The sequence below is a fragment of the Triturus cristatus genome, chromosome 5_1 (genome assembly GCF_964204655.1).
Source record: "Triturus cristatus chromosome 5_1, aTriCri1.1, whole genome shotgun sequence".
Lineage (NCBI taxonomy): Eukaryota > Metazoa > Chordata > Amphibia > Caudata > Salamandridae > Triturus > Triturus cristatus.
This window is the reverse complement of record NC_140587.1, coordinates 793,515,296-793,538,314: the sequence shown is the minus strand read 5'-3', so window position 1 is coordinate 793,538,314 and position 23,019 is coordinate 793,515,296. Positions and strand designations below refer to the sequence as shown.

The following is a 23,019-nucleotide window of genomic DNA, read 5'->3' as shown; positions in this document are numbered from 1 at the left end:
CTGTACTATGGGCCAAGCTATCTCATTGTTGCACATGCTAGAGCAACAGCTGAAGGAGGTTTCTGAAGCGTACAAAGGTGTAGAAGAAAAAAAAGAAGCATATGAGTTGGTGGAGAGCTTATCCCGTTGCTTAGATGAAAATACAAGGGTGCAAAATAAGATTTTGTCACAAAAACATTACATTTGTGCCACAATTCTGGATCCACGGTCCAAATCGGCACTGATAAGTAAGACATTAATTACTTTTTCAGAAGTGGATTTTGCCAGGTACAAAACTTGGATAGCTGAGGCAGCCAGTAATTTGGAAAATGAACGGCTGGTAATTAAAAGCCCGCTACATAAACCCACAACAAGTACTGTGGCAGGGCATCCGGCGTCAAGTTCAACTTCGGAGCCTAAGGTCAGTGCGTTTGTCTCAGAACACTCACCAACACTATCAACAACAGCAAGAACCAGATCATCAGCCCCAGTAAAATTGTTAAAGGATTGGTATTTACAGCAAGGATTTGCTAGGTCTAGTGCTGATGCAAAGACTAAAGAGGCCGAACAAGGTGTAGCACCCCTGAACATTGAGCGGATGGTCCAGGCCTATCTGGGTGACCCAACAGAGGTGTACATTGATCAAAACCCATTGCGGTATTGGTATGGGAAAAGGGGCCAATGACCACCGCTCAGCAGGCTGGCAACAAATTATCTGGCTTGCCCTGTAGCAAGTGTCTCTTCTGAACGTGTTTTCAGTGCTTCTGGTTCCATTGTAACAGTGAGAAGAACCAGTCTCTCGCCCAAAACGTGGAGAGGTTGACCATGATCAAAATGAATCAGCACTTTATACCACCGAATTACACAATACATGAATCAACGGAGGAAGATGAGGACAGCGGCTCAGGGGATGGAAGTAGTGTGTTAGATGATTACCTACTTCCGGTTGAACCCCCAGAGTTTGAGGAAGAGCTATACTTCTCTGACATTTAGGCTTGCACTTCTTACTGTCTTCCTCCCTTATTTACTTTTGTTTGTGTGTCTGTCTTTCTAGTTCAAAACTTCAAATCACAACAAATCCCTCACCACCGTCTTCTAGTCCTTTTAATTTGTATTGCCATATATGAGTTTTAGCTCTCTGCCTTTCACAGTCCACTCCTCCGAGTCCTGCTCCTCCATCCTCCTGAATCGCCCTAAGTCCATTGTCCTCAAGCCAGACGATGATTGGATGTAGCATAATAGAAAATAAAAGAAAATCTTGCCTCGTTGAGTCCCTCCAAAAGAAGTGGAACATGATGATGACTACTGTAGCTATCCTCCTTTCTGAGCCAAGAGAGACTGCCCATTAACTGAAGATGAGAAGGAACAGGTAATGTATGATGCCATGCATTGGAGGCTGACTAAGTGATGTGTGTTGTTGTTGTTTGTTGTGCATGAAGTTAATTCGTTGTGTACTATTATCTAATCTACACACTAAAAGTAACTCAAGGCAATGTTTCCATCCTTGCTTTTTAATAACAAATTTGTACTTCACTGCAAGCCAATCCATTGCATTTTGATTATGGAAAGGGGACTCAATCTCTACGCTGCACACACTGAGTTGGACAACACCATGATGATGACCACAGTGACATATCTTCGCAGTCACCCAGTAGGATTGGAGATGATTGATGGAATAAGTCAGGGCGTTTCATGAGTGGCATAAAAAAGGTATACAAGTCAAGAACAACCACAGCAGACCTACATGTCTGTATACTGGTAGAGTCAAGTGTAGTGGTGGTATGACTGACAGCGGTGTATTGATTTAGGAACTTAATTTGAAAAATGCTATGTTGCAGTACATGTGCTTTGTCTGACTCAGTCAAAAAATGTACACTAAATGGAGAATGGGTCAAGGGTGCCGTGGGCCTGCTCTATCCTGTTGTTGTTGTAGGTTAAAGCTTGAAAAAGACTAGAGTAGACATGATGTATCCAGGTCGCCTCTGAAAGTGTTCTTGTTGCACTCCACCATAATTTATGCATTTTTTTCTACTTGATTTATCAATATCCCTTTTGTTTTTCCATCTACAATTACAGGCCAGCCTTTACCCCGTGCTATACTGGGAAAAACAACTCACACTTACCTTACCAATGAATCTACACCTGCCAGGCAGGCAGTGTCATCACCCAAGATTGATGGATGGAGCATCCATAGTAGGGAGGACCAAGAGGAATGCCGAGATGCAGCTCCCCATTTTGACCTGGATAACATACAGTAACAGTATCAACTTTCATCATCTTTTAAATAATTTGATTCATTTTTTGTCTTCAATCATTACTACTGTGTGTTGTTGTTATTATTATGTTTGCTCTCTGCTTAATAATTCATCCCTACAGCTATTTTTGCATATTTTTTGCTATCTTTAAAAGTAAGCCCGGTACAACAGAACAGAAACTGTATGTAATTCGAGTCTCTCTGAGGGCAGACAGGCAAGGCAAATTGCATAATATACTGCTGCCCTGTACTGTCTAATTGTCTAGAAGTAGTTAGTAAGTACTACTTCTCATTAACCATCAAGTTATCATCATCATGCATGCATTTCCTTTTTCTCCCTTAACAGATTAATGGATATGGATATGGTCGTCTGCCAAGATTGTGTTTTGTTGTTTGTCCATGCATACTGTTTTTCTTTGTCAAACCATTCCCAAAACCCCCCTTCCGAACCATTCATCAAACCCTAACCCTCTTACCCCAGGCTGTGTGAATTATTGAGGTGGGACTAAATTAAATGGACACCAATAATGTATCACACGCTTGCTGGGGTGGGTGTGGCAAAAGCAACACTAATTCAATTTCAAGGCAGGGCGAGGCTCTTCTTCTGCTTGCCCACCCATGAGCAGTATATTTGAGAGGTTTTTTTTTTACCAAAGGAACCTAATCCATCAGCATTAATTGATGGCATTGACTGTATTTGTTGTCATCCTCCTACACAGCACTAACGATTACGCTTGTGTCGAGTGTACTGTAGGGCTAGTCGAGTGACTCGACACAACTAGAGTTTGTAACTCTATGTACTAGGCTATCCCGCTACCATTATGTTTAATTATATTTTTGCATATTATTGTTTGGCAGTAACGTCTGTACTGTACTTCGTTCCACTACTGCTCTAACAGTCTCTCTCAGGCGACTGACTGTCTCATTTTCTTTTTTTGCAAATGCTACTGCCAGCGTCTACTACTAGTGTCTACTACTACTACCACCACAACCATGGCATGTTGGGAAAGAAAACCATCATCACCATGCAGCCATCGCTGTGCCTAAGTTAAACATCAAGCACAGGTAAAAGAAGAAGTTTGGGGGAGGCATAATTAATAATGGAAATGTTTTCATTAATTCAATTTCACACACCCCTTTGAGTCCAGTTGCAGAATGCATTGACTAGGAGGAGAGACTGACAGTACTAGTAGGATAAGGCACTCAGTGAGGGGTACCGCATTTATATGTTTGTGTCTTACAAATTTAGCCAATTATTTAAATCAAACACTGGCTGTGGCCCTGCACCGGCAAGGAAACAGTGTGACGTAAAACAGTAACCCCACCCACAAAACATTAACAACATCATATGTAAAGCATAAATATATAATGTAATCCCCTAAAAAAATAAACTATGTACAAAATCCCACAACAACACCTGACTCACCCCTCTATCTAACCCCAACCAATGTCCAGAACGAAAAAGTCCAACCTATATGAAATGTCCAATTGTCCAAAGTAAGTTAACCCCAACGCCCGATTCCCACCCACCAAAAGAAGAAATAAAAAAGGGGTAATTAAAAGGGTCTTATCGGCGAGCTCGCCTCTCCAGGAGGACACGAACTTGCTCCTCTAGCTGAGTCATGTGGCGCTTCAACGCTAGGCAATTGCATCCACAGCGGGGGGCAGCAGTGATATTAAATGACGGTGGCGCCGTAACACTGGAGGGGGTGGCTGGGGCGTGGGGTGTTCAAGGAGGCTACAGCTGCTGCCGCCTCTTTCTCCTCCTCCTTCGCCAGAACCACCAGCCACCGGTATTCCCTATGTATGGCCTCCAGCTTCTGGCGCCGGGCCTTGGCTGCCAACTCCTTACTGTCTGGTTTCCTTTTGGAAGGAGTAGCTTAATCAAGAAGAAAAAACAAGACTATTGTAAAATATACTCTTAGCAAAGCAGTAAGACAAATTAATTTTACACATAGTGGCACTGTAGTAAGCACAGTACATACCATTTGTGGTTTGTATCTATCCTCCCACTTCCTCGGCCTCTTACATTTGTGGGAGTTTCAGGCATTCAACCACCCATGCATCTGATTCCTATCAGCCACCTATGCATGCATGCATCCCACGTATCCCTCTCTGCCAGTGATAAATATTAAATCTCGCCCGTCCTTCTTCCTTCCACTTTTCGTTCAACCCATCCATCAAGGTCATCTGATCTGACTTTAGTCTTCTCCATAAAACTTTCACATCTAAGTTGAAGTCAGATAGAAGAGGCAATTGGTTACTCAACACTCCCGCCGCTAATGCTTTTACTAATTCTAAGTAAAGGGTGTCTTCAACCATTCACAACAACTTCTTACTTAATAAGTCTCAACAGTATAGTATACAGTACACCCTTGCAGTGTGTGTTATGTCAATAAGTAAGGATTAGGAAAATAACTTACCACCGCCCGCCACTGCTGCTGGCTCACCCCCTGCAGCTCCTCCTGCAACTGCTGCATCTTTTCTCCCCCCTCAGCAGCCACGTTGCCTTCGCCGCTGTCCCCGGCACTGGTGGTCGGTAGTACACCTCAAAAACACATTACATTTTTTAGGTGCCATATACACCTCCACCTATTTTTCACTAGCAAGATTGAAAAAAAAGTTAATACATACAAATATAACATACATCACTAGTACAAATCAGGTAGTAGAGTAGACACTAGTAGTGATATATGGTCCCTAGGGTCATTCTAGTCTTTGCTTAGTTAGCCCGAGTCATGCAACCATTTTACCTTTGTGTCTTTTATTTTTGCGCACGTTACTAGGAAGCTTGTTGCGTAAGATGCCTTTGAGCCCACATGAGCTCATACTGCTACTGTCTGAGCTCTGCATACAAGGTCGAAAAACAAGCCACTTTGTTATGGAGTTTTGGTGTTAGTCCATATTGCTTATCCATAAAAATGCTACACTTTTTGGCACGACTGAAAAATGCTTGCAATACACTAACGCGCACCAATTTTCTCATAACAGACGGAAGATTCCCTTCTACGAACCAGAGCTCCGCAGAGCTTATGATGTAACCAGTGCTAGGATCTTCTAAGGTGAGGGGTCCCCAGAATTCGCTCAGAGATCTTCATTTATAATGTTATATAAACTATATTCCTACCAAGGGGAGGGTGGTGCTTCCACCACTGTTCAGTTATCATGATTTCGCCTTTTGTCTTCTATGGACTTGTAGTTGTTGTAAGTGTAACAGTGTTTATTCTTTTAATCTTATGCATTTTGCTGTTGGTGCTGCATTATAGAACAACGTACAGAACTTGTCAGTTGAAAATAAACCTTTTGAACTTACATAGACTCGTTGGAATTTGGTGTGGACTTACACGAGTGAGTGAGCGAAAGGGCGTGCCTTGCTTCCACGACTGAGAGGTCGGCAGTGTTATGTTCTGGGATTGTTTACTCATTGGGTATCTTGGGTGGGTTTGGAGAGCTAATAGTAATGAGACACTATAACTAGTCGGTCAGGGGATTGTGGTGGGTTCTGATTGAGGTGTGAGGAAGGTGCAACCTCCCATCACCAACGTCCTATTTTCTTGTGCAAAGTTCTGTATGTGCAGAATTCCTCCAACAGTGGTAGTATGCCCTATCCTATCAAAAATAGTAAAATCTGGTTGGGCATTTTGTTGGTGGGAATTGTTGAAAAGCCTCAAGATTAAGAAAGCCTCAAGATTAAAAAGACTAGAAGTAGTAGAAGAGGACAACACAAAGGACTGGACTCAATGGCTAGAACTATTGGTGAATCTGAGTTTTATTTAAAACCTTTTAAATAAAGAGTGGCCAACTGGGCAAGCTTAGCTACAGACAGACTAGTAGTAGTAGAACAGAGAGTCATAGCAGAGGCAGTTAGATGCAGGGATAACAAGAATTTAGAAACAGATATTCTAGATCGAAGAAGAATTGGTAAAAAATAGGATTAGGAAATGGAAACAATAGTTCGGAAAAACTAAGGTGCAGTAAAAGTTAGGGAATAATAATTATTAACATTAACAACAGGAAGACTTACTGGGGCCAGCAGCAGAGCCCTCGATAGAGGAGCGGTCCTGGTCCTGTTCCTCCTGTCCCTGGTGTTCTTCTCCAGCTGCTCCCACCGACCACGTCTTCTTGCCCCTGGATGCTGATCATGAAAGATATAAGAAAGAAAGAGACAAACATTGATGATTGGTGTGAAAAAAATAAAATATTTTTAAAAACGGTCAAAAAAACATTTATGGAAACAACAATTGCAATAAAATTGACCTATCTAATCTGGTTGACTAGTAGTATTGTGGGATTTGTAGACCGACTACTTATTATTTATCAACACTAATCCAGTGTTCCATTCTGATTCCAGAATACTAACTAAGCCTAAGTACCACCTGACCTAGCCCACCTATTCCATGCGGGCCAATTGTTCACTAAGTCTGCATTTCCATTTATTTTAGTCCTCAAAAAGGCATAAATGGAGGACACATACCTACATTTTTGCATACACCAAATTGTTGGTTGGTTGCTGCTGATGTTCTGCTAGTGCTAAGCCTATTACCACTCACTAAACAAACTACAAAAGGTTCTACTAAGGACTGGGGTAAGCAGCACTCAGCAGCATGTGACGTAACAGAGGGTGCATCACGCAGACCACTTAAAAAATTACCAAATCATACGAATAAGTAACTAAACCTAAGTATCAATCCACCACTATCTCTTAGTGACAGGAGGACAAAGGAAGGACTAGAGTCTCTCTAGCATTACCTAACTTAAGTTCTCTAAAAGAAACTCTTACATAATCACGCTAAGCGAGTGCAAAGTTGCAAACAAGTAAGATTAGTAGCGCCGAGCACCTGTGTCATAACAATCACAGAAGATTTTTAAATGTAATTTACCTGCAATGTAAAAAATATATATTCGCAATATATAACACAGAGCAGAAGAACAGACACAAAGTAGTAATATTAAATAGCTACTCACCAAGCCCCGGAACCTCCACTCCTAGCAGGTCCAGCAGGTCCTGCTCCCGGTCCAGGATATTGGACCACCAGTGCGTCAACTGGTTATAGGTGCGCCGGTCACCAGAGCAGCGAAACACTGCCCGGTGCACCTTTCCCCAACGCTGCCGATGCTCCCAGAGCCCGTACCCAGACCCAGGCCTGCCACCTGCTGCCAGGGTTAAGGGGAGGTGCCGCTGCACAATACAAAACAGTGCGGCCACATCCGCCTCACCCAATAAGGCCCGTGTCTGCCCCCCGTGTTGGCGCCGCCTTCGTCAAGGAAGACGGTCGCGGCTATGGCTAATGCTACGAGCCCTGCGGCCCTTTGCCATGGTTCTGGGTATGACAGGGGGTGGAAAAGAAAAGGTAGGAATGAAAAAGTAAGTAAAAGAAATGAAAAAAGCAGGTAATAGAAAAAGAGTGAAAAAGTAGTGAAAAATACACAAAAAGTAGAAAAAAACTCAAAATATAGAATCAGGAAACTAGAGAGATAGATAATAAATATAAAAGATTAAAAAAAAGTTTCCGGAAACAAAGGATTGAAAAGATAGAGGGAGGATTGAAAAGCAGGCCCAGAACCATAGCAATAGAGTGAAAAACAAGATTGCGACCGTGTGGGCAAGTTCGCAAGTTATTTCACCCCAAAAGCGTCGCGAACACGTAATACGCGTTCCCGAACGGGAAATACTTAGCGCGAACTGGCGGGAGCATGCACTACACGACCCCGAGCAGGAAATAAGCATCGCAAGCATGCAATACGCGACCCAGAACAGGAAATAACCATCACGAGCGGGCGGGACAACTGAAAAACAAGATGGCTGCGCCCATTAGCGACCGCATGGGCAAAGTTAGCAATATATTTTCCCGCATGTAGGCAAAAACACATCGCGAATGGGTGGGACAAAAATTTATGTGTCTTCGCGGAGATTTTGCATGCTCGCGGAGATTTGTGACAATTTCGTGGAGATTTGCGTAACGCGACTACGCAAATTCCGCCGACCCCTACATCAGATTAGCTGAGGATGCAAAGCCAAAAACAGCATTCTCAACCCCTAGTGGGCACTACCAATTTGTGGTGATGCCCTTTGGTTTGAAGAATGCACCTGTCACTTTTCAAAGGTTGGTGAACAAAGTCCTTACAGGCCTGGAAGCCTATAGTGAAGCTTATCTAGATGATATTTCTGTCTTTAGCTCCACCTGGGAGGATCACCTGGTCCACCTGAGAAATGTTTTGGAGGCCCTGCAGAAAGCAGGCCTCACTATCAAGGCCACCAAATGCCAGGTAGGGCAGAGTCAGGTTGTATACCTAGGCCACCTTGTGGGTGGAGGTCAGGTTCAACCATTGCAGAGCAAAATTCAGACCATGATGGACTGGATTGCCCCAACTACCCAAACTCAGGTCAGAGGTTTATTGGGCCTGACTGGGTACTACAGGAGGTTTGTCAAAGCATATGGATCCATAGTGACCCCTTTGAATGACTTAACTTCCAAAAGAATGCCTAAGAAAGTTCAGTGGACAGTCAGCTGTCAAAAGGCATTTGATGACCTAAAGCAGGCCATGTGCACTGCTCCCATTCTGCAAAGTCCTGACTATTCCAAACAACTAATTGTTCAAACTGATGCATCTGAGTTGGGGGTAGGGGCTATGTTATCACAACTGAATGAAGAGGATCAGGATCAGTCAGTAGCTTTTATTAGCAGAAGGCTGACCCCCAGAGAGAAACGTTGGTCAGCTATTGAGAGGGAAGCCTTAGCTGTGGTTTGGGCTTTGAAGAAGCTGAGGCCATACTTGTTTGGCACTCACTTCATTGTTAAGACAGACCATAAGCCCCTCTTATGGCTAAAACATATGAAGGGTGAAAAACCCAAACTTTTGAGGTGGTCCATTTCCCTACAGGGGATGGACTATACAGTGGAACATAGACCTGGGAGTAACCATGCGAATGCAGATGGACTCTCCAGAGTTTTCCACTTAGAACATGAAGACTCAACTGGTCAAGGTTAGTTTAATGTCCCTGCGTTTGGGGGGGGGGGGGTTGTGTAGTAGAGTAGGATCTGCCTCTTATAGTTACCCGCACTTTTTGCTGATGTATCACTGTTTTTGACTTAGACTGACTGGGATTCTGCTATCCAGGACCACAGTCTAGCTTATTTCTCCTCTAAAAAAATTGCATGTACTTTATGTACACTCTAGATTAGATACTTGGGTGCCCTTATCAGTCCCTAGTATATGGTACACCATGTACCCAGGGCATAGGTACTCCAGGGGCTACAGCATGTATTATCGCCGTTTTCCACCATGGAAAACGGCGATATCCCACCTATCTCTGGAATTTTATCACCTCGGCGATGCTCGTTATTGATAACGCGCTAACCGGGCGATAAATTCCAGAGATAGCCGGCTAAGTGCGCTTTGCGATATTTATCGCCGGCCCTTGTTAATATGTCCCCAAGTACTTTGACGATCTACACTTCGCTGGACGACTGTAGAATCTCCCTTGGAGTAAAGGAGTTACTCCCCTGCAGCAGCAGGCACCTAAACGCATCTGACCAGTTTGCATCTCCTGAGCTCCTGAGGACTCCGAAGATTTCTGCAGCACAGGAGGTGGGTTCCCGAGCATCACTGAGGTTGATCTGACCTCTCAGCAATTCTGAGACCAGTATCCCTCGTGGGGACCATGCAACCCGAACCCCTGTGCACCGTGTACTTTTGCAGCAGCATATGCTTTTTGGCGACCCCTGAGGCTGTGCTTTGGGCTACGTGTAGTCCTGACCCCGAGCAGAATTTCCACCGAAGATTTCCGGCCTTCACTCCACGAGTGTTCCGTGGGCTGGTCTGTTGGCTTGTTGGTCCTTGTGAAGGTAACTTTGACTTTCCTTGGGTTTTCCTGGTTGCTCCAGATGTGCCCTGACTCTCCTTGCTGGTCCTCACCGTAGCTTGTTTCCTTTGCCCGCATGGGTTGCAGTTACCAAGGCTTGTTGGTGTTCGATCTGGACACTGACCCCCCAGCGCTCGACATCCTTCATGGGACAGCTCACCTCCAGACTTTGGTCGTCATCGACGTCTCCTGTTCCTTGTGGCTGCAGAGTAAGGCATCCTATCTTCTCACCAGAAGCACCCGATATCGGTGGGCATTTGTCTACTGAGCCCCTGGACACCCTGAAGTGACCCAGACTCTGTCCCCTCTGCTTTCAGGTTTTTCTCACCTTGGATCCAGGCTTGTATTCCACCGGACACTTTTCATCTTCCGGCAGCAGCACTTCTTCTTATCACGCCATTGAAATCGACGAGGGTTTCCGACACCAATTGACCCCTATGCACCCGGCTCCTCTGGGATAGGTAACACGGTACCTTGGTACTCACAAGGGAGCTGGCCTTAGAACCTTCTATGTTCCAAAGGGTTTGCTTGAAGTCCACTCTGAAGTGTCCTTAAACTGTAATTTTCCAACCATGACTTTCTCATAGGGTTGTACGGAGCTCGTGCCTCTGTTCTCACACTGCACCCGTCCTCCGTGGGTCCCCTGTGTCACTACTTTGGGTGGTTTCTTAGGGTCCCAGCGATTCTACGTGCTCTAGGGAGGCACTGTGTCTAGTTAAGTCCTGGTTGTTATGCCACTTTCATAGTATATGGTTGGTCTCCCCCTGAAGCCCGCTGTGTATTGTGCTATTTACTGTCATTCTAGTGAATTGATATTGTGTGCTTTGTGCTCTAATCTTATAAAGAGGTTAGTAGAGAATGTTTAGTAATAAATACATATATTTTATATATCTCTTGTGTGGCTCTCCTTTCATTTGGTCATTCAGGAGGTTCTGATCTGGTAAAACAAGCTGCTTTACATTCCTTCGAAACTTAGCCTGAAGGCTGCTCTCCACAGCTACCACTAGGATAGCTTTCTATAATGGTTGTCTTTAACCTAATCATCAATAAGGGTCGTTTGGACTGGTGCAAGGTGCCCACTTTAATTAGTATGATATGGGGCGACTGACTCTTAATGCACACGAGAGTTTATAGTCTGACTTTAGGCTTAAAACAATGCCCCATTTGCCTTACATTTGGAACTCAGTGCATTCTATTGTTGATATAACTCAATAGATGTTCCGCAATGAGATGGGACGGTTCATATTTATCGACATAGTCTTTCTTGTTTCTGCTGTTGTCTATAGGTATACACTGAGATGTGGAGGATGGTTCCACATTCTCCAAAGCTGTTTAGGCCCTACACCAGCCACAACAGGTATTGTGACCCCTTTTTTCAGTGGTCTATATCTTGCTACGAGTTTCCCCTGAGTCTTTGAGTTTTTGTCTTAATGTGCTCTTTTTAAATATTGCGTTAGGGCGAGTTTTTGATTTTTTAAGTACGTTTTCGAATGAGGCAATTTTTGGACCTTTGAATAATACGTCTACAAAATATAACCACAAGAACATTATCTTTGATGTTGTCGTTTTATTGGATATGAATTGAGGAATTATGCCTCTTTTTACAATTATTGGCGTTTACCCTGCTTCTTTAGTTCATTATGTGGTTCATACATTACAATTGACAGTTATGTTATTATGTTTTATTCCATCAGGCTCTCTACTTCATAAATCAAACCTTCACGGCTATTTCACGACGCTCTTCATCCAAAAGCATATTTTGTTGTTCAAGTTTGCTTTCACTTGAACTTCTACATAATAAATACACAGGTATGCGAAACCCATTTTTTATTCATTTGTTTTTGGGTCAGTGAGAGGATATAGGCTTACAGACTTTTGTCTATCTAGTTTGTTCAGAAAACGTATTCCTCTCTCTTTACCCCTTTTCTCCTTCCTCTTACATACATATAGTGAGCTGTTGTGGTGTGCTCCTGCAACTGCTAATTAAAGAGGATCTATAATACCAAAAGCCGTATAGTTAGGATTTTGTCTCAGTTTAGAAGTAGTAAATTTAGGAGTCTTAACTTTTCTACTAATAAATGCCTTCTTTGAACACCAAAAGTAGTAAGTTTAGGATTTTATCTCACATTAGTTCTGTAAATCGACCCCAGTTCCACAAAGTCAATGGATTTCAGGTCACAAGTTCCTAGATCCTCCAGTCTGCTTATGGATGTTAACAGTCGTAAGATGCTTCCCCTGTGTAGAATATCAGCACGGCCTTTGGACTTGTATTCTGGTAAAAACAGGGTAGCACAAGTTTCTAGCTGTGTCTGCAGTCTACTGGAGGCATTTATTTGTTGTGTGTTTTCCCCAGGTTTATGGAGTTTCAGTGAGATTACCTGTTAAGTGATACTCTTGCACCTACTGCAGTGGACCAAGCTGTGTCGGGCTGGGCCACAGAACCAAGCAATGTGGGCCCACTGAGGAGCAGAGGAAACGGTGTCTGCTCACAAGCACAAAGTGGGCGGGGCTCCAAAAGGAACCATCACCCAGTCAGTTAGATGTGAATTTAATTTAAAAATCAGATTTTAGGAGACAGATATAACCACAAAATAATGATAAAAGGCACTTACTTATCAGGTATCTGCATCTGGACCTTTTTGATTTGTAATCAGTGTGAGAATTTTATGAAATGCGGATGACTGGACATTTGAACTTTTGACATCTAACATGCCCTCAAAAGTGAACGTGAAGTCTGAGTCTGATAGCATACTCAGTTTTCAGACTTTCTGTGTCAGTGCAGAGGTTCATCCTATATAGGCAAGGCGATCAAAAGGTGTTGGCCTGCCAATTTTGCTGAGCAGAAACAAACATTCTGGGCCCAATTCAGAAAAATAAACTGAGAAGAAAGTCTAACTTTAAGACTTTTGGTATTCACAAAGGGCATTTCCGAGTAGTAAAGTTAGACTTCTGTCTCAGTTTTGGTTTCAGTTAAACTTAAAAGCAAAATTTAAAGTTTAACTTAGACAAAAATCTAACTTTACTAATAAATTCCCTTTGTGAATACTAAAATTCATAAAGTTAGACTTTCCTCTCAGTTTACCTTTGTGAATGGGGCCCTTTGTTTTGCAGAAGACACTCTCTATAATCTACATGAGAGAGATGGGTAAAATTACTTTTGTGGTAATCCATGCGGGCCTCTGATATTGGAAAATGTTGTGATTTCCACTTCTTTTCCTGATTGTGAATGTTCTCGAAGGAATGTTTCATTTCATTCTTATTCCTTATGATTCATATCAATTATTTCAGGATTTTAATAACAAAAATGATTTAGTCTATTGTGTGATAGGCCATCAAGAAAGCAAAAAGAGGGAAAAATAGTTGTGCCATTCATTTAGGAGGGTCTCTTGCTTATTCGCCATACTTCAGCTCTAATCAGTGGTCTGATATATCATCGATGGTCATGAAAAAGATTAGTTGTACTGAAAATTCCTTATACTACTTTTAAATTCCCACTTGAAATATTTTACTTGATAAATAGAAGTGTGCCTTTCTTCCATTGCTAGCTAGATTATCAAATTTGGCTGTATGAATATTGATTGTTTTGTGCATGTGACATAACCGTTTAATGCATGATGTATTGACAATATTAATGATTTCAGAGGCAATGCAGGTATAAGGCTCTTCATGTATAATTATAGCTTTTGTATGGCTTTGTTTTTTCTGGAGAGTTTTGTTTTGACATTCTCTGCCATATTGTTAGAACTCATAAACACACTAACCAGTGTGTTGGCATCCTGGTAGGAGTTGTGATTACTCTACCTCTCCAACTCTCTGTGATGGAAACGTTGAAATTTATTACAGGGTTCACAGTGCCAAGTGAGAGAAAGAGGGTTACACTGGGAGCAAGACAGACCGCTGTACTGAATTGTTGTCTTAGGTTTGGAGCATTTTCTCTCTGATAGCATGTATTGCCTGGTCATCAGTCTTGTATGTAGGTCTGCTTGGCTTAAATTGCAGTGTCTCTTTAGTTTTCTGTTCTCTATAACAGACCATGCCTATATTAGAAGAACTTTTGTGTTAACCTTTATGCATTACGTTTACTGACAATTCTTGGGATAATATCTGTACCTGTACCTAAAGCACACACTGTTAGGCTCCGACAAGAGTGAACGTTCTTTAAACTTAGTTAGTAATTAAACATACAAGTGAAAGAAGGAAGGCAATTAATGTTGTGACTAGTTAACCCCAATGACACCTGATACTGTGGGTTTCTTCTGTACTCTCTTATTGAAGCATCACAAGACTGTCACTTGTGTTTTCTAGAGTTTCGAGAATCACTTCTCCACTTACCTACACTCCATGTAGATCATCAAACATTATACTTTATGGCAACAACATGAAGTGATAAAAATAAACAATGTTTTTCTTGTTGATAATAATTTTGACAACCTTCACTAAAGAAATGCAAACAACATAGTCATAAGTCTTTCAACCTCATGTCAAGAGATTATATCATGGATTAGACCACACATACATGCAAATGTATATTCATGTTAGTAGGCATTCTGACAGACTGTGCACTTTCCTTGACTGTATGTCTTTCTTGTTTGTAGGGGTGCTCTTGTCGAAGAACCATGTAGTAAGACGTTGTACATGTGATGCAGTCTGGAGGGCTTAAAGGGTGCTGATGTAATGCCTAGGTAAGTTATTTTATGCAAGAAGACGTGGTGTTATGTGCAATGTGCTAGATTAATATTAATGTTGTTTCTTCCCGTTAGATCCATGAAGGTATTTCAGATATTGGAGGAACCAGAACTAAAGCACAGTTGAATTGCTGTGGATCGGAACAGGTGAGTATAGAATGTTTCTCTTAGAATGACTAAAAACTGGTTGCACAGAGGAGTTAGCACTATGGTTTTTGTGGTGTACCTGACCTGTGGCCAACGATGTGTCCGATTGGACTATTTGAAAGCTCAAGATATCGGGACATGATCCATATGTTTGTATGAGGTGAGTGTTGAAAGTGTGCTGGGTGTTGAGGACACCCTTCCAATCCTACTAAGCGGTGCTTTGGATTTAGTTCTGTACAAATTGCAACCAATAGTACCTGATTTTAACTGAGCCACAGTTTTTTTCTACACCCTGATGAGCACAAATCGGTAGGGTACTGTAATGTTGCAGGACGCGCCGGGCACTAGGTCCAACACAAGAGGTCTAAAAGTGGGAGGAGAATGGGAGGCGGACCAGGAGTGGTCAGAGGGTCAGATAGACGCAGGAGAGAAAAGAAGTAAGATTTGTAAGGAATAAAGCTCCCACCGCAGAACCGTGTCCGTGTTGTCTATTCATGCACTGCGACACTACAACTGGTGACAAAGGTGGTTGTGGACATTAGCTGCATTTACCTGGTGCAGGAGTGTCTTGTTGAGCGCTCCGCTGCCTCCGAGCTGCTGTGCTGTGTCGCGACCCAGGAGCTCACCCCGGTCACGTTGTGCCCCTGCTGTGTCTGCCGTCCGCTCCGTTGCCTCGGAGCTGTGGGGCTGTGCGACGACCCGGAAGCTCACCCCAGTTGCGTGTGTCTCCTGGGTTCACTCTCCTAACTGTGACCCGGGAGCCCACCCCAGTCGCGCAGGATCAGGGCTGCAAGTGCCTGTGTGCTGCTGCTGCCTGCAAGCGTCCCCGGAGGCGTGAGGGGCTAGTCCTGGACCCGGTGGCTGCTTCTCTTCACACTAGTAGGTGCCAGTGCCTGCCTGCTCCCGCGCTGCCGATTTCTTCTGATTCTGGCCTGTACTCTCGCGAGGAGCGAGATCTCACCGGCGGCCATCTTGAGGTCAGGCACCTCAGCCAATCCCATGCACGGATCGCCCAGCGGCCATTTCAAAGTCAGGCAAGTGCCGTGAATAACCTTAAACACTTCAATTAAGCTTTTTAAAAAAAACTTACTTTCAGTAAAATTACAGACTAATGTCAACGTGTGGAGTGGACCACACGTTTTCCTGTTGCCCATATGTGACCACCTTTTTTGCTAGTGGTGGTGTGCCTACGGCAAGTGGCTGTTGGGACTGCCACAATCCGAGGCTTCTTGCTGCTCATCCTGCACCATACCATAAGTGCTGTTAGAGTCAACATTACTGCATCTGCACCAGGTGATAGGCGCTGTGAGGCTTCCAAATCATTTGCTCAACTATACTTTGAACATCCATACACCATGTCTTGGAGCCCGACGTCAAGACAGCGTCATGCCTCCGCTGGCGCCAGCACGATGCAGGAGTCCCCTACATCCACATCTCAAACTGGAGGCCACAGACTTGGCATGCTCGGAGTCCCTTTTCTACGCCCGCAGGAACCCCTAGTCCTCATATCGCGGGGAGGCATGGGCCTTCGCTGGTAGGTATGGCTAGAAGATTTTGAAGACTTCATTAAAGGTTCACATGTGACTGAGGAGGATCAGCAACTGATTGCACTATGCAATCTAATCGGGAAAGAGGTTGGTCAGATCATAAAGGAACTCCTAGCTAATGCTGCGTCATCCTATGCAAATGTGCGTGACGCCCTAAACAGAAAATTTCTTCACAAACGGAACATTGATTATGAAAGATACACATTCAATCTGGCATCTCAAGAAAAAGATGAGTCCATGGGCACATTCATAATGCGACTCAGACGTTTGGCCCGCTACTGTGAATTTGACTCCTTCACGACGGAAGACGCCCTTCTCCTGAGAATCATAGAAGGATGCCAGTCTGAGTCGTTATGCAGATGTCTATTAAAGAAAAGTTACTCCCTGGATGAAATTGAGGAAATGACGCAAGTACATGACCAGGCGGAAGAACATGCAAAGCGAATGGAAGCTGGAAGAGGCGAAAAATGAGAACAGGCATTCCGGCTCCAGTCTCGCAACACAAACAGGTCTTCCCCTGCAAAGCAACGATCATCAAGACCCAAAGGTCAGTCTCACCATACAAGTCGTCGTCGTTGCCGCAGTCCCAGTCTGACTGACAAATGACAGCAGCGCCAACTAAAATGCTATTGCTGTGGGTATGACTTCCCTCACATGGAGACTTGCCCTGCAAAGATGTAGGAAGTGTGGCAGGGACAATCACTTTGAATGTGTGCGGAGCACCTCGCAAAGACACCCACAGAGATACTTACAGACAATCCAACACTCGCCATCAATCCAAAGCAGTGTGGGACCACAGAGATTCATCCACTGGCTCTTCACGGTCCAACCGTCATTTTCATGGCACATATAAATCACGTCGATCACAATCTCGTGAGTTGAGGTCGCTGTCACCAGTATCACAAGACAGCGATGAATATGTCTGCATGGTCGCGGATCCTGACAGGCTGAAGAAATACCCCCGACTACATCTTCAAATGGACACACTCATGGCCAAGTTTGTATTGGACAGTGGGGCCTCTCTCAACTATATCTCAGTTGCAGAATACAATAAAATGAATCCGCAACCACACCTGCATAAAGCTGCCGTGTGGGTATACACATGGATGTCAAAGGAACCTCTTCCTTGTCTAGGACAATTTCAGACTAATCTCACATACAAGGACAGGACTATTCCAGCCCGCATTCATGTTATTGACGGTCCTGAAGCAGATTGTCTTCTTAGCCTGCCCACGGCGGAACGACTTCGACTAGTAGAAATATTGTATAAAGCTGATGAAGAACCTGACATAGTTCATAAGTTTCCAAAACTATTCACCGGACTCGGAAAAATGGCTCATTTTCAAGTTCGAGACGAGTGACCCCCATAGCACAAGATCACAGGAAAATTCCATTTCACCTTCAACAGTCCGTAGAGGAGGAACTGCAGGATCTTCTCCGGGCTGACATCATTGAGAGAACATCACGACCCACTACTTGGGTCTCTCCAGTGGTCGTAGTACCTAAAAAGGGCTCGCCTGGCAAAGTGCGTCTCTGTGTGGATATGAGAGCACCCAACACCGCCATTGAAAGAGAGAGACACCCGGGATCTCCCATCAGCGACATGATTGCGTCACTCAATGGGGCGCAAATATTCTCCAAACTGGACCTCAACAAGGGCTATCACCAGCTGGACCTCCACGAAAAATGTAGATATATCACCACATTCTCGACTTACCAAGGCCTGTTCAGATACAAAAGGCTCAGCTTTGGGGTCTCATCTGCCGCTGAGATTTTTCAAGAAGCCATCAGGAAAGAAATCCATCACATTCCCAACACTCTAAACTACAGTGATGACATCCTCGTATATGGAGCAACTATGCAAGAACACGACACGGCACTGGACCGAGTTTGTCATGCTCTGTTGGATGCCAACCTCACATTAAATAAAGATAAATGCAAATTCGACACATCCACCTTAAAATTCTTTGGACACATTTTCTCAGGCGCAGGCATGAGACCTGATCCTGAAAAGATCGCAGCTTTGAACAATACCCCTAGGCAGCGAGACACGGGGGATGTGCGTTCGTTTCTAGGCATGGGCAGCTACTGTGCACGCTATATCACAGATTATGTCACTATCAGTTATACTCTGAGAAAGCTGACCAAACAAGGCCACCCATTCCAATGGACCACGAAATGTGATCAAGCTTTCCACACAATCAAAGCTTCTGTTGAATCTGCTAACGACCTTGCTTATTTCAATCCTCGACGGAAAACTGAGATCACCGTGAATGCAAGTCCCATGGGACTTGGAGCGATACTAGCTCAATATGACAGGGAGGGTGATCAACGGTACATTGTAGCATACGCCAGTTGAAGTCTCATGGACAAGGAAGGCTTGGCGGTAGTCTGGGCCTGTGAACATTTTCACATCTTTATATACGGAAAACACTTTATGCTTATCACGGACCACCAGGCCCTGATAACCATCTTTGGAAATCCCCGAGCCAAAATGCCACCCAGAATAGAGCGTTGGGGTATCCACCTTCAAGAGTATACCTATACCATCATCCACAAACCTGGAATAGCTGCAAATCCAGCTGACTATATGTAGAGACATCCTAAGGCAACGTCCAAATCAAATCCATCATTGGCGGAGGAATACATACATTTTGTAGTGGCTCAAGCTAAACCACCAGCAGTGCCGTTGAAGGCTATCCTTGAAGCCACCAATGAAGATGTCACCCTGCAAAATGTAAAACATCGCATCCAGACAAACAGCTGGAGACATCTGGAGGAATCCGGACAGAGTGAACAAGTTGACAGTCATGAACTGTCCTAACTATGTTGTTTTCTTTTATTGTTTACTCTGATATGCATGGGCACATCTTAGGTGTTTCAAATTGTTTAAGAAGGGGGAGATGTAATGTTGCAGGATGTGCCGGTCACTAGGACCAGTACAAGAGGTCTGGAAGTGGGAGGAGAATGGGAGGCGGAACAGGAGGGATCAGCGAGGCAGATAGACGCAGGAGATAAAAGAAGTAAGACGTGTAAGGAATAAAGCTCCCACCACAGAATCGTGTCCGTGTCGTCTATTCATGCACTGCGACACTACAGGTACATCTCACATATGCCCTTATATTTCTAGATACACACTTTTAATAGAAAAAAATAACCATGTAGATTGATTCTATCATCTTTTCAATGCTGCCCAAGTTATGTAGTGAACAGTGATAACCTTCAAGTGTGTTTGGTACCTTCAGAAAGCAATGAGGTAGAGACTGGGTGAACACAAATATAAGTAATGTAGAGTCATAGGGAGTAACCAATAAGGTGTTTCACTCTGTCATATTCTCTACAAATATTACTTTACTAACTGCACTTAATAAAAATACGCAGTGCACAAAGGAATAGTTTCTCAAAGAATGAACAGATGAGTACACCTACCTGAAGCTTACACATTTTCAAGTGCTACGCAGGTACGTAATCATGCTTGGAAAAACAAACAATAACAAGCAAATATTCAGCAAATGATTATTCAATGTATTCATTTGATTAAATATTCTAGGTGTAGGACTGCTAAACCATAAATGTCCTTTCTAACAAAGGGTTCAATGTGAGAACAGGAAAAATCTGCACAAACAACTGAATGCTGATATAAACACAACATATTATGAAGAACCACAGGGCAAGTTAATGGCACATGCATTTGTAGTGATAAAAAAGTAGGGAAATAAAGATGAATAACAATAGAAAATAAGATGAATTGATGTAATGCATGGCTGGTCTGGTCTCTTGTCGCAGGTCTTATATAGTTGCCTTATATTTTGGTGTGCTTTCAACTTCTTTCTTATGATTTATAGTTGAATATCTAACTGAACGAATACCATAAGCGCTTTAAAAAATACACACAAACCAAAACAGAATTCCAACTGCGAGGAAAGTTTACACAAGCAGAATGTACAGGAGCAAGCATATAGAGGTAAGAAAAATGTGAACCAACTGCAGTCAAAAGGTTGTGTGCAAGGACTACCTATAGTCATGCCATAATGTCACATTTTATATATGATGCTTATGTTTGGATTTTAAGATTTTAAGTGATGGAGTATGTGACAAAGTTGCATCTAAATGAACACACCCACATTGTGTGAAGGTAAGTGTTGTTTATTGAACATCTCAGTGATCAACTGTAAACTTAGCTGCACATCTTTAACATTCCAGGTATTCCAGCAAGTATTAGAGATTATTAGATAGAACTTCATGATGTACATTATACATCACAAGCATCACACATCTGCCTTCTATATAAACAACACAAATTACACATGAAACTATATGTGTATTAAAAAAACAAAAAAAGATAATGAGAAAAATGTCTTATATAATAATACAGATAAAATGTACACACTGAGAAATGCAATTGAAAGAACATGGGGCCATATGTAGGTAGAATGGAATTTGCGAATCGGAAATTGCGATTTTTCGCGAATCGCAAATTCCGAATCGCAAATAGCTATGTAGGTAGATTTTAGCGAATAATTAGCGATGCGCAAAAATTCGCAGAATTATTTTGCGATTACCCTAATAGCGATTCCTTAATTGCGAGAACGCTATTAAGGAATCGCAAATCTGGGAATCTGCAATTCAGGTGCAGAATGATGACATCACAACCAGGAAGTGTGACTGCCCATGCTGCACCTGATTGCCAGCAGCTGTGTGTGAGCCAGTAGCTGTTTGAGAGCCTGTGTGGAGAGGAGAACAGTGAAGCTCTGCATTTGAAAACCAGTCAAATGGATTCCCAGGGGACTGAAAAGCAGCAGGAGGAACCATCAAGGAAGAGGAAACAGAAATTCAGTGAGAGGGAGCTGGAGGTCCTCACACAGGAGGTGGTCAGCAACCATGATCTCCTATTTGGGAAAAGTTCCCTGAGAGTACCTGAGGCCAGAAAGCGCAAGATTTGGAGTGACATCCAAGAGAAAGTGAATGCCATTGGTGTCACACACCGCAGTGTGGAGGACCTACGTAAAAGATGGTATGACATGCGGCAGAGGTCAAAGGAGAGGGTGGCAACAAGACTGGCAGAGGCTAAAAAAACCGGTGGGGGCCCTTCCACTGCAACCGAACCGACACCCCTGGAGGAGCTGGTGGAGGGCACACTGCAGCCTGAGAGCGTGAGTGGAGTGGCTGACCTGGACAGCTCAGAACACCCAGACACCAGACAAGGTAAGGTGCATGGCAAGACCCCCTGCTACATCCCCAAACCACCCACATCCCCCAAAAGGCAACCTGACTGCAACTCCAGTAAATGTCACACAGCACACACAGTAATGCATTATGGGAAACGTAGTCACATGCACTGATAACTGTGCCAGTGAGACACAGACAGGTGGAATAGGAAGGACTCCATCATGCAGAGATAGAAATAGACCGATAGTACCCATGAGATTCTATTGCTTGAAACTAATGCATGACAAATACCACACAGGACACAGTACTAATGTGTGTCATTTAATCCACAGCACCACCACCAACACAGGATAGTGAGGCTGAATGTGAGCCAACAGTTGAGATGGAGGACCAGGCATGCCAGAAGGATCAGGGCGCAGCCACAACTGCCGACACAGCACCATGCAGGCGTCGCATAATTGTCCCACCACTACCACTTTTGGAGACACAGGCACCAGACACAGCAGAGGAGCAACAGCCAGTGCACAGGCAGCGTGCAGGACTGCAACAAACACAGTCCCCTGAACAATCAAGAGTAGGGAGAGGGATGAGACGCAGGGAACGGCCGTCCACCAGCACTGCTCCTGTTGAAGAGGACACGGTGTTCTCGGGCCTGGAGGGCAGCATGCTGAAGCAGCAGCGCCTGCAAGTGAAGGGAATCAGGTCAATACAACGGCAGCTGACAGCACATAACCACAACATGACCGAGTTGCGCGCAGGAGTGATGGCCATGACTGGTGCATTGGAGGGACTGTGCAGGGAGATAGCGAGGGACAGGGCAGCGCGGCGCCGGGACAGACATCGCCTTCACACACGGCTGGACCTATACACAAGGGCTGTGAACCGCCACACAACCGCCACATCCTTGCTGGCCAGAAGATGTGTTGGCATGCAGCGCGAGATGGCCCACTGCTGCCAGGACGTGGGCAGTGTCTTGGTGCAGGTCACACATGCGGTGGACCAGATGCGCGCAACCGCCACAGGTGGCATAGGTGCACTTGCAGCCACGGACACTGATGAACAATCGAGCAGGAGCAGCATCACTCCCCCAATACCACAGGAAAGACGCAGGAGTGCACGACAGAGCACAGTGGAGGATGAGTCAAGGGAGGGCACAGCGCGCACACAGCGAGGCGCACCAGGCCGTGCACGTAGGAGGTGAAGGGACACAAGGGACTAATGGCCATGTGTGATGCAACACAGTCCATGTAGACTCAGTGTCTGTTGTTACTCTTTGCACTGTGACACAAACAAGTGCATGCAGGGACTTTAACGTCACAACGTGAGATCACTCAATGCCTGATGACACAGAAATAAACATCCCTGTCAGTCACC

At 44.1% G+C, this 23,019-nt stretch overlaps 2 protein-coding genes across 2 annotated transcripts in view; one reads left to right on the top strand and one right to left on the bottom strand.

The window, feature by feature from the left end:
* The first annotated feature begins 21,248 nt into the window (after window positions 1–21,248).
* Window positions 21,249–22,785, top strand: LOC146831490 (uncharacterized). Its single transcript, XM_085603924.1, has 3 exons — window positions 21,249–21,681; window positions 21,978–22,165; window positions 22,717–22,785. Exons 1-3 carry the CDS (start codon window positions 21,249–21,251, stop codon window positions 22,783–22,785), a joined length of 690 nt encoding a protein of 229 aa, XP_085460050.1.
* Window positions 21,675–23,019, bottom strand: part of LOC146831489 (uncharacterized) — a 76,341-nt gene continuing 74,996 nt past the window's right edge. The window contains exon 4 of the mRNA XM_085605818.1: window positions 21,675–22,327. The gene's annotated coding sequence lies outside the window, so the exon portion shown is untranslated. The remainder of the gene's footprint in view (window positions 22,328–23,019) is intronic.

Excerpts from the sequence above, each read along its gene's own strand:
- LOC146831490 (XM_085603924.1), top strand. The coding sequence starts at position 21,249 with ATGGATTCCCAGGGGACTGAAAAGCAGCAGGAGGAACCATCAAGGAAG. Across the intron at positions 21,682-21,977 it reads ACACCCAGACACCAGACAAG|CACCACCACCAACACAGGAT; the intron begins GTAAGGTGCATG and ends TTTAATCCACAG. Across the intron at positions 22,166-22,716 it reads CAGCAGAGGAGCAACAGCCA|GAGCAGCATCACTCCCCCAA; the intron begins GTGCACAGGCAG and ends ACAATCGAGCAG.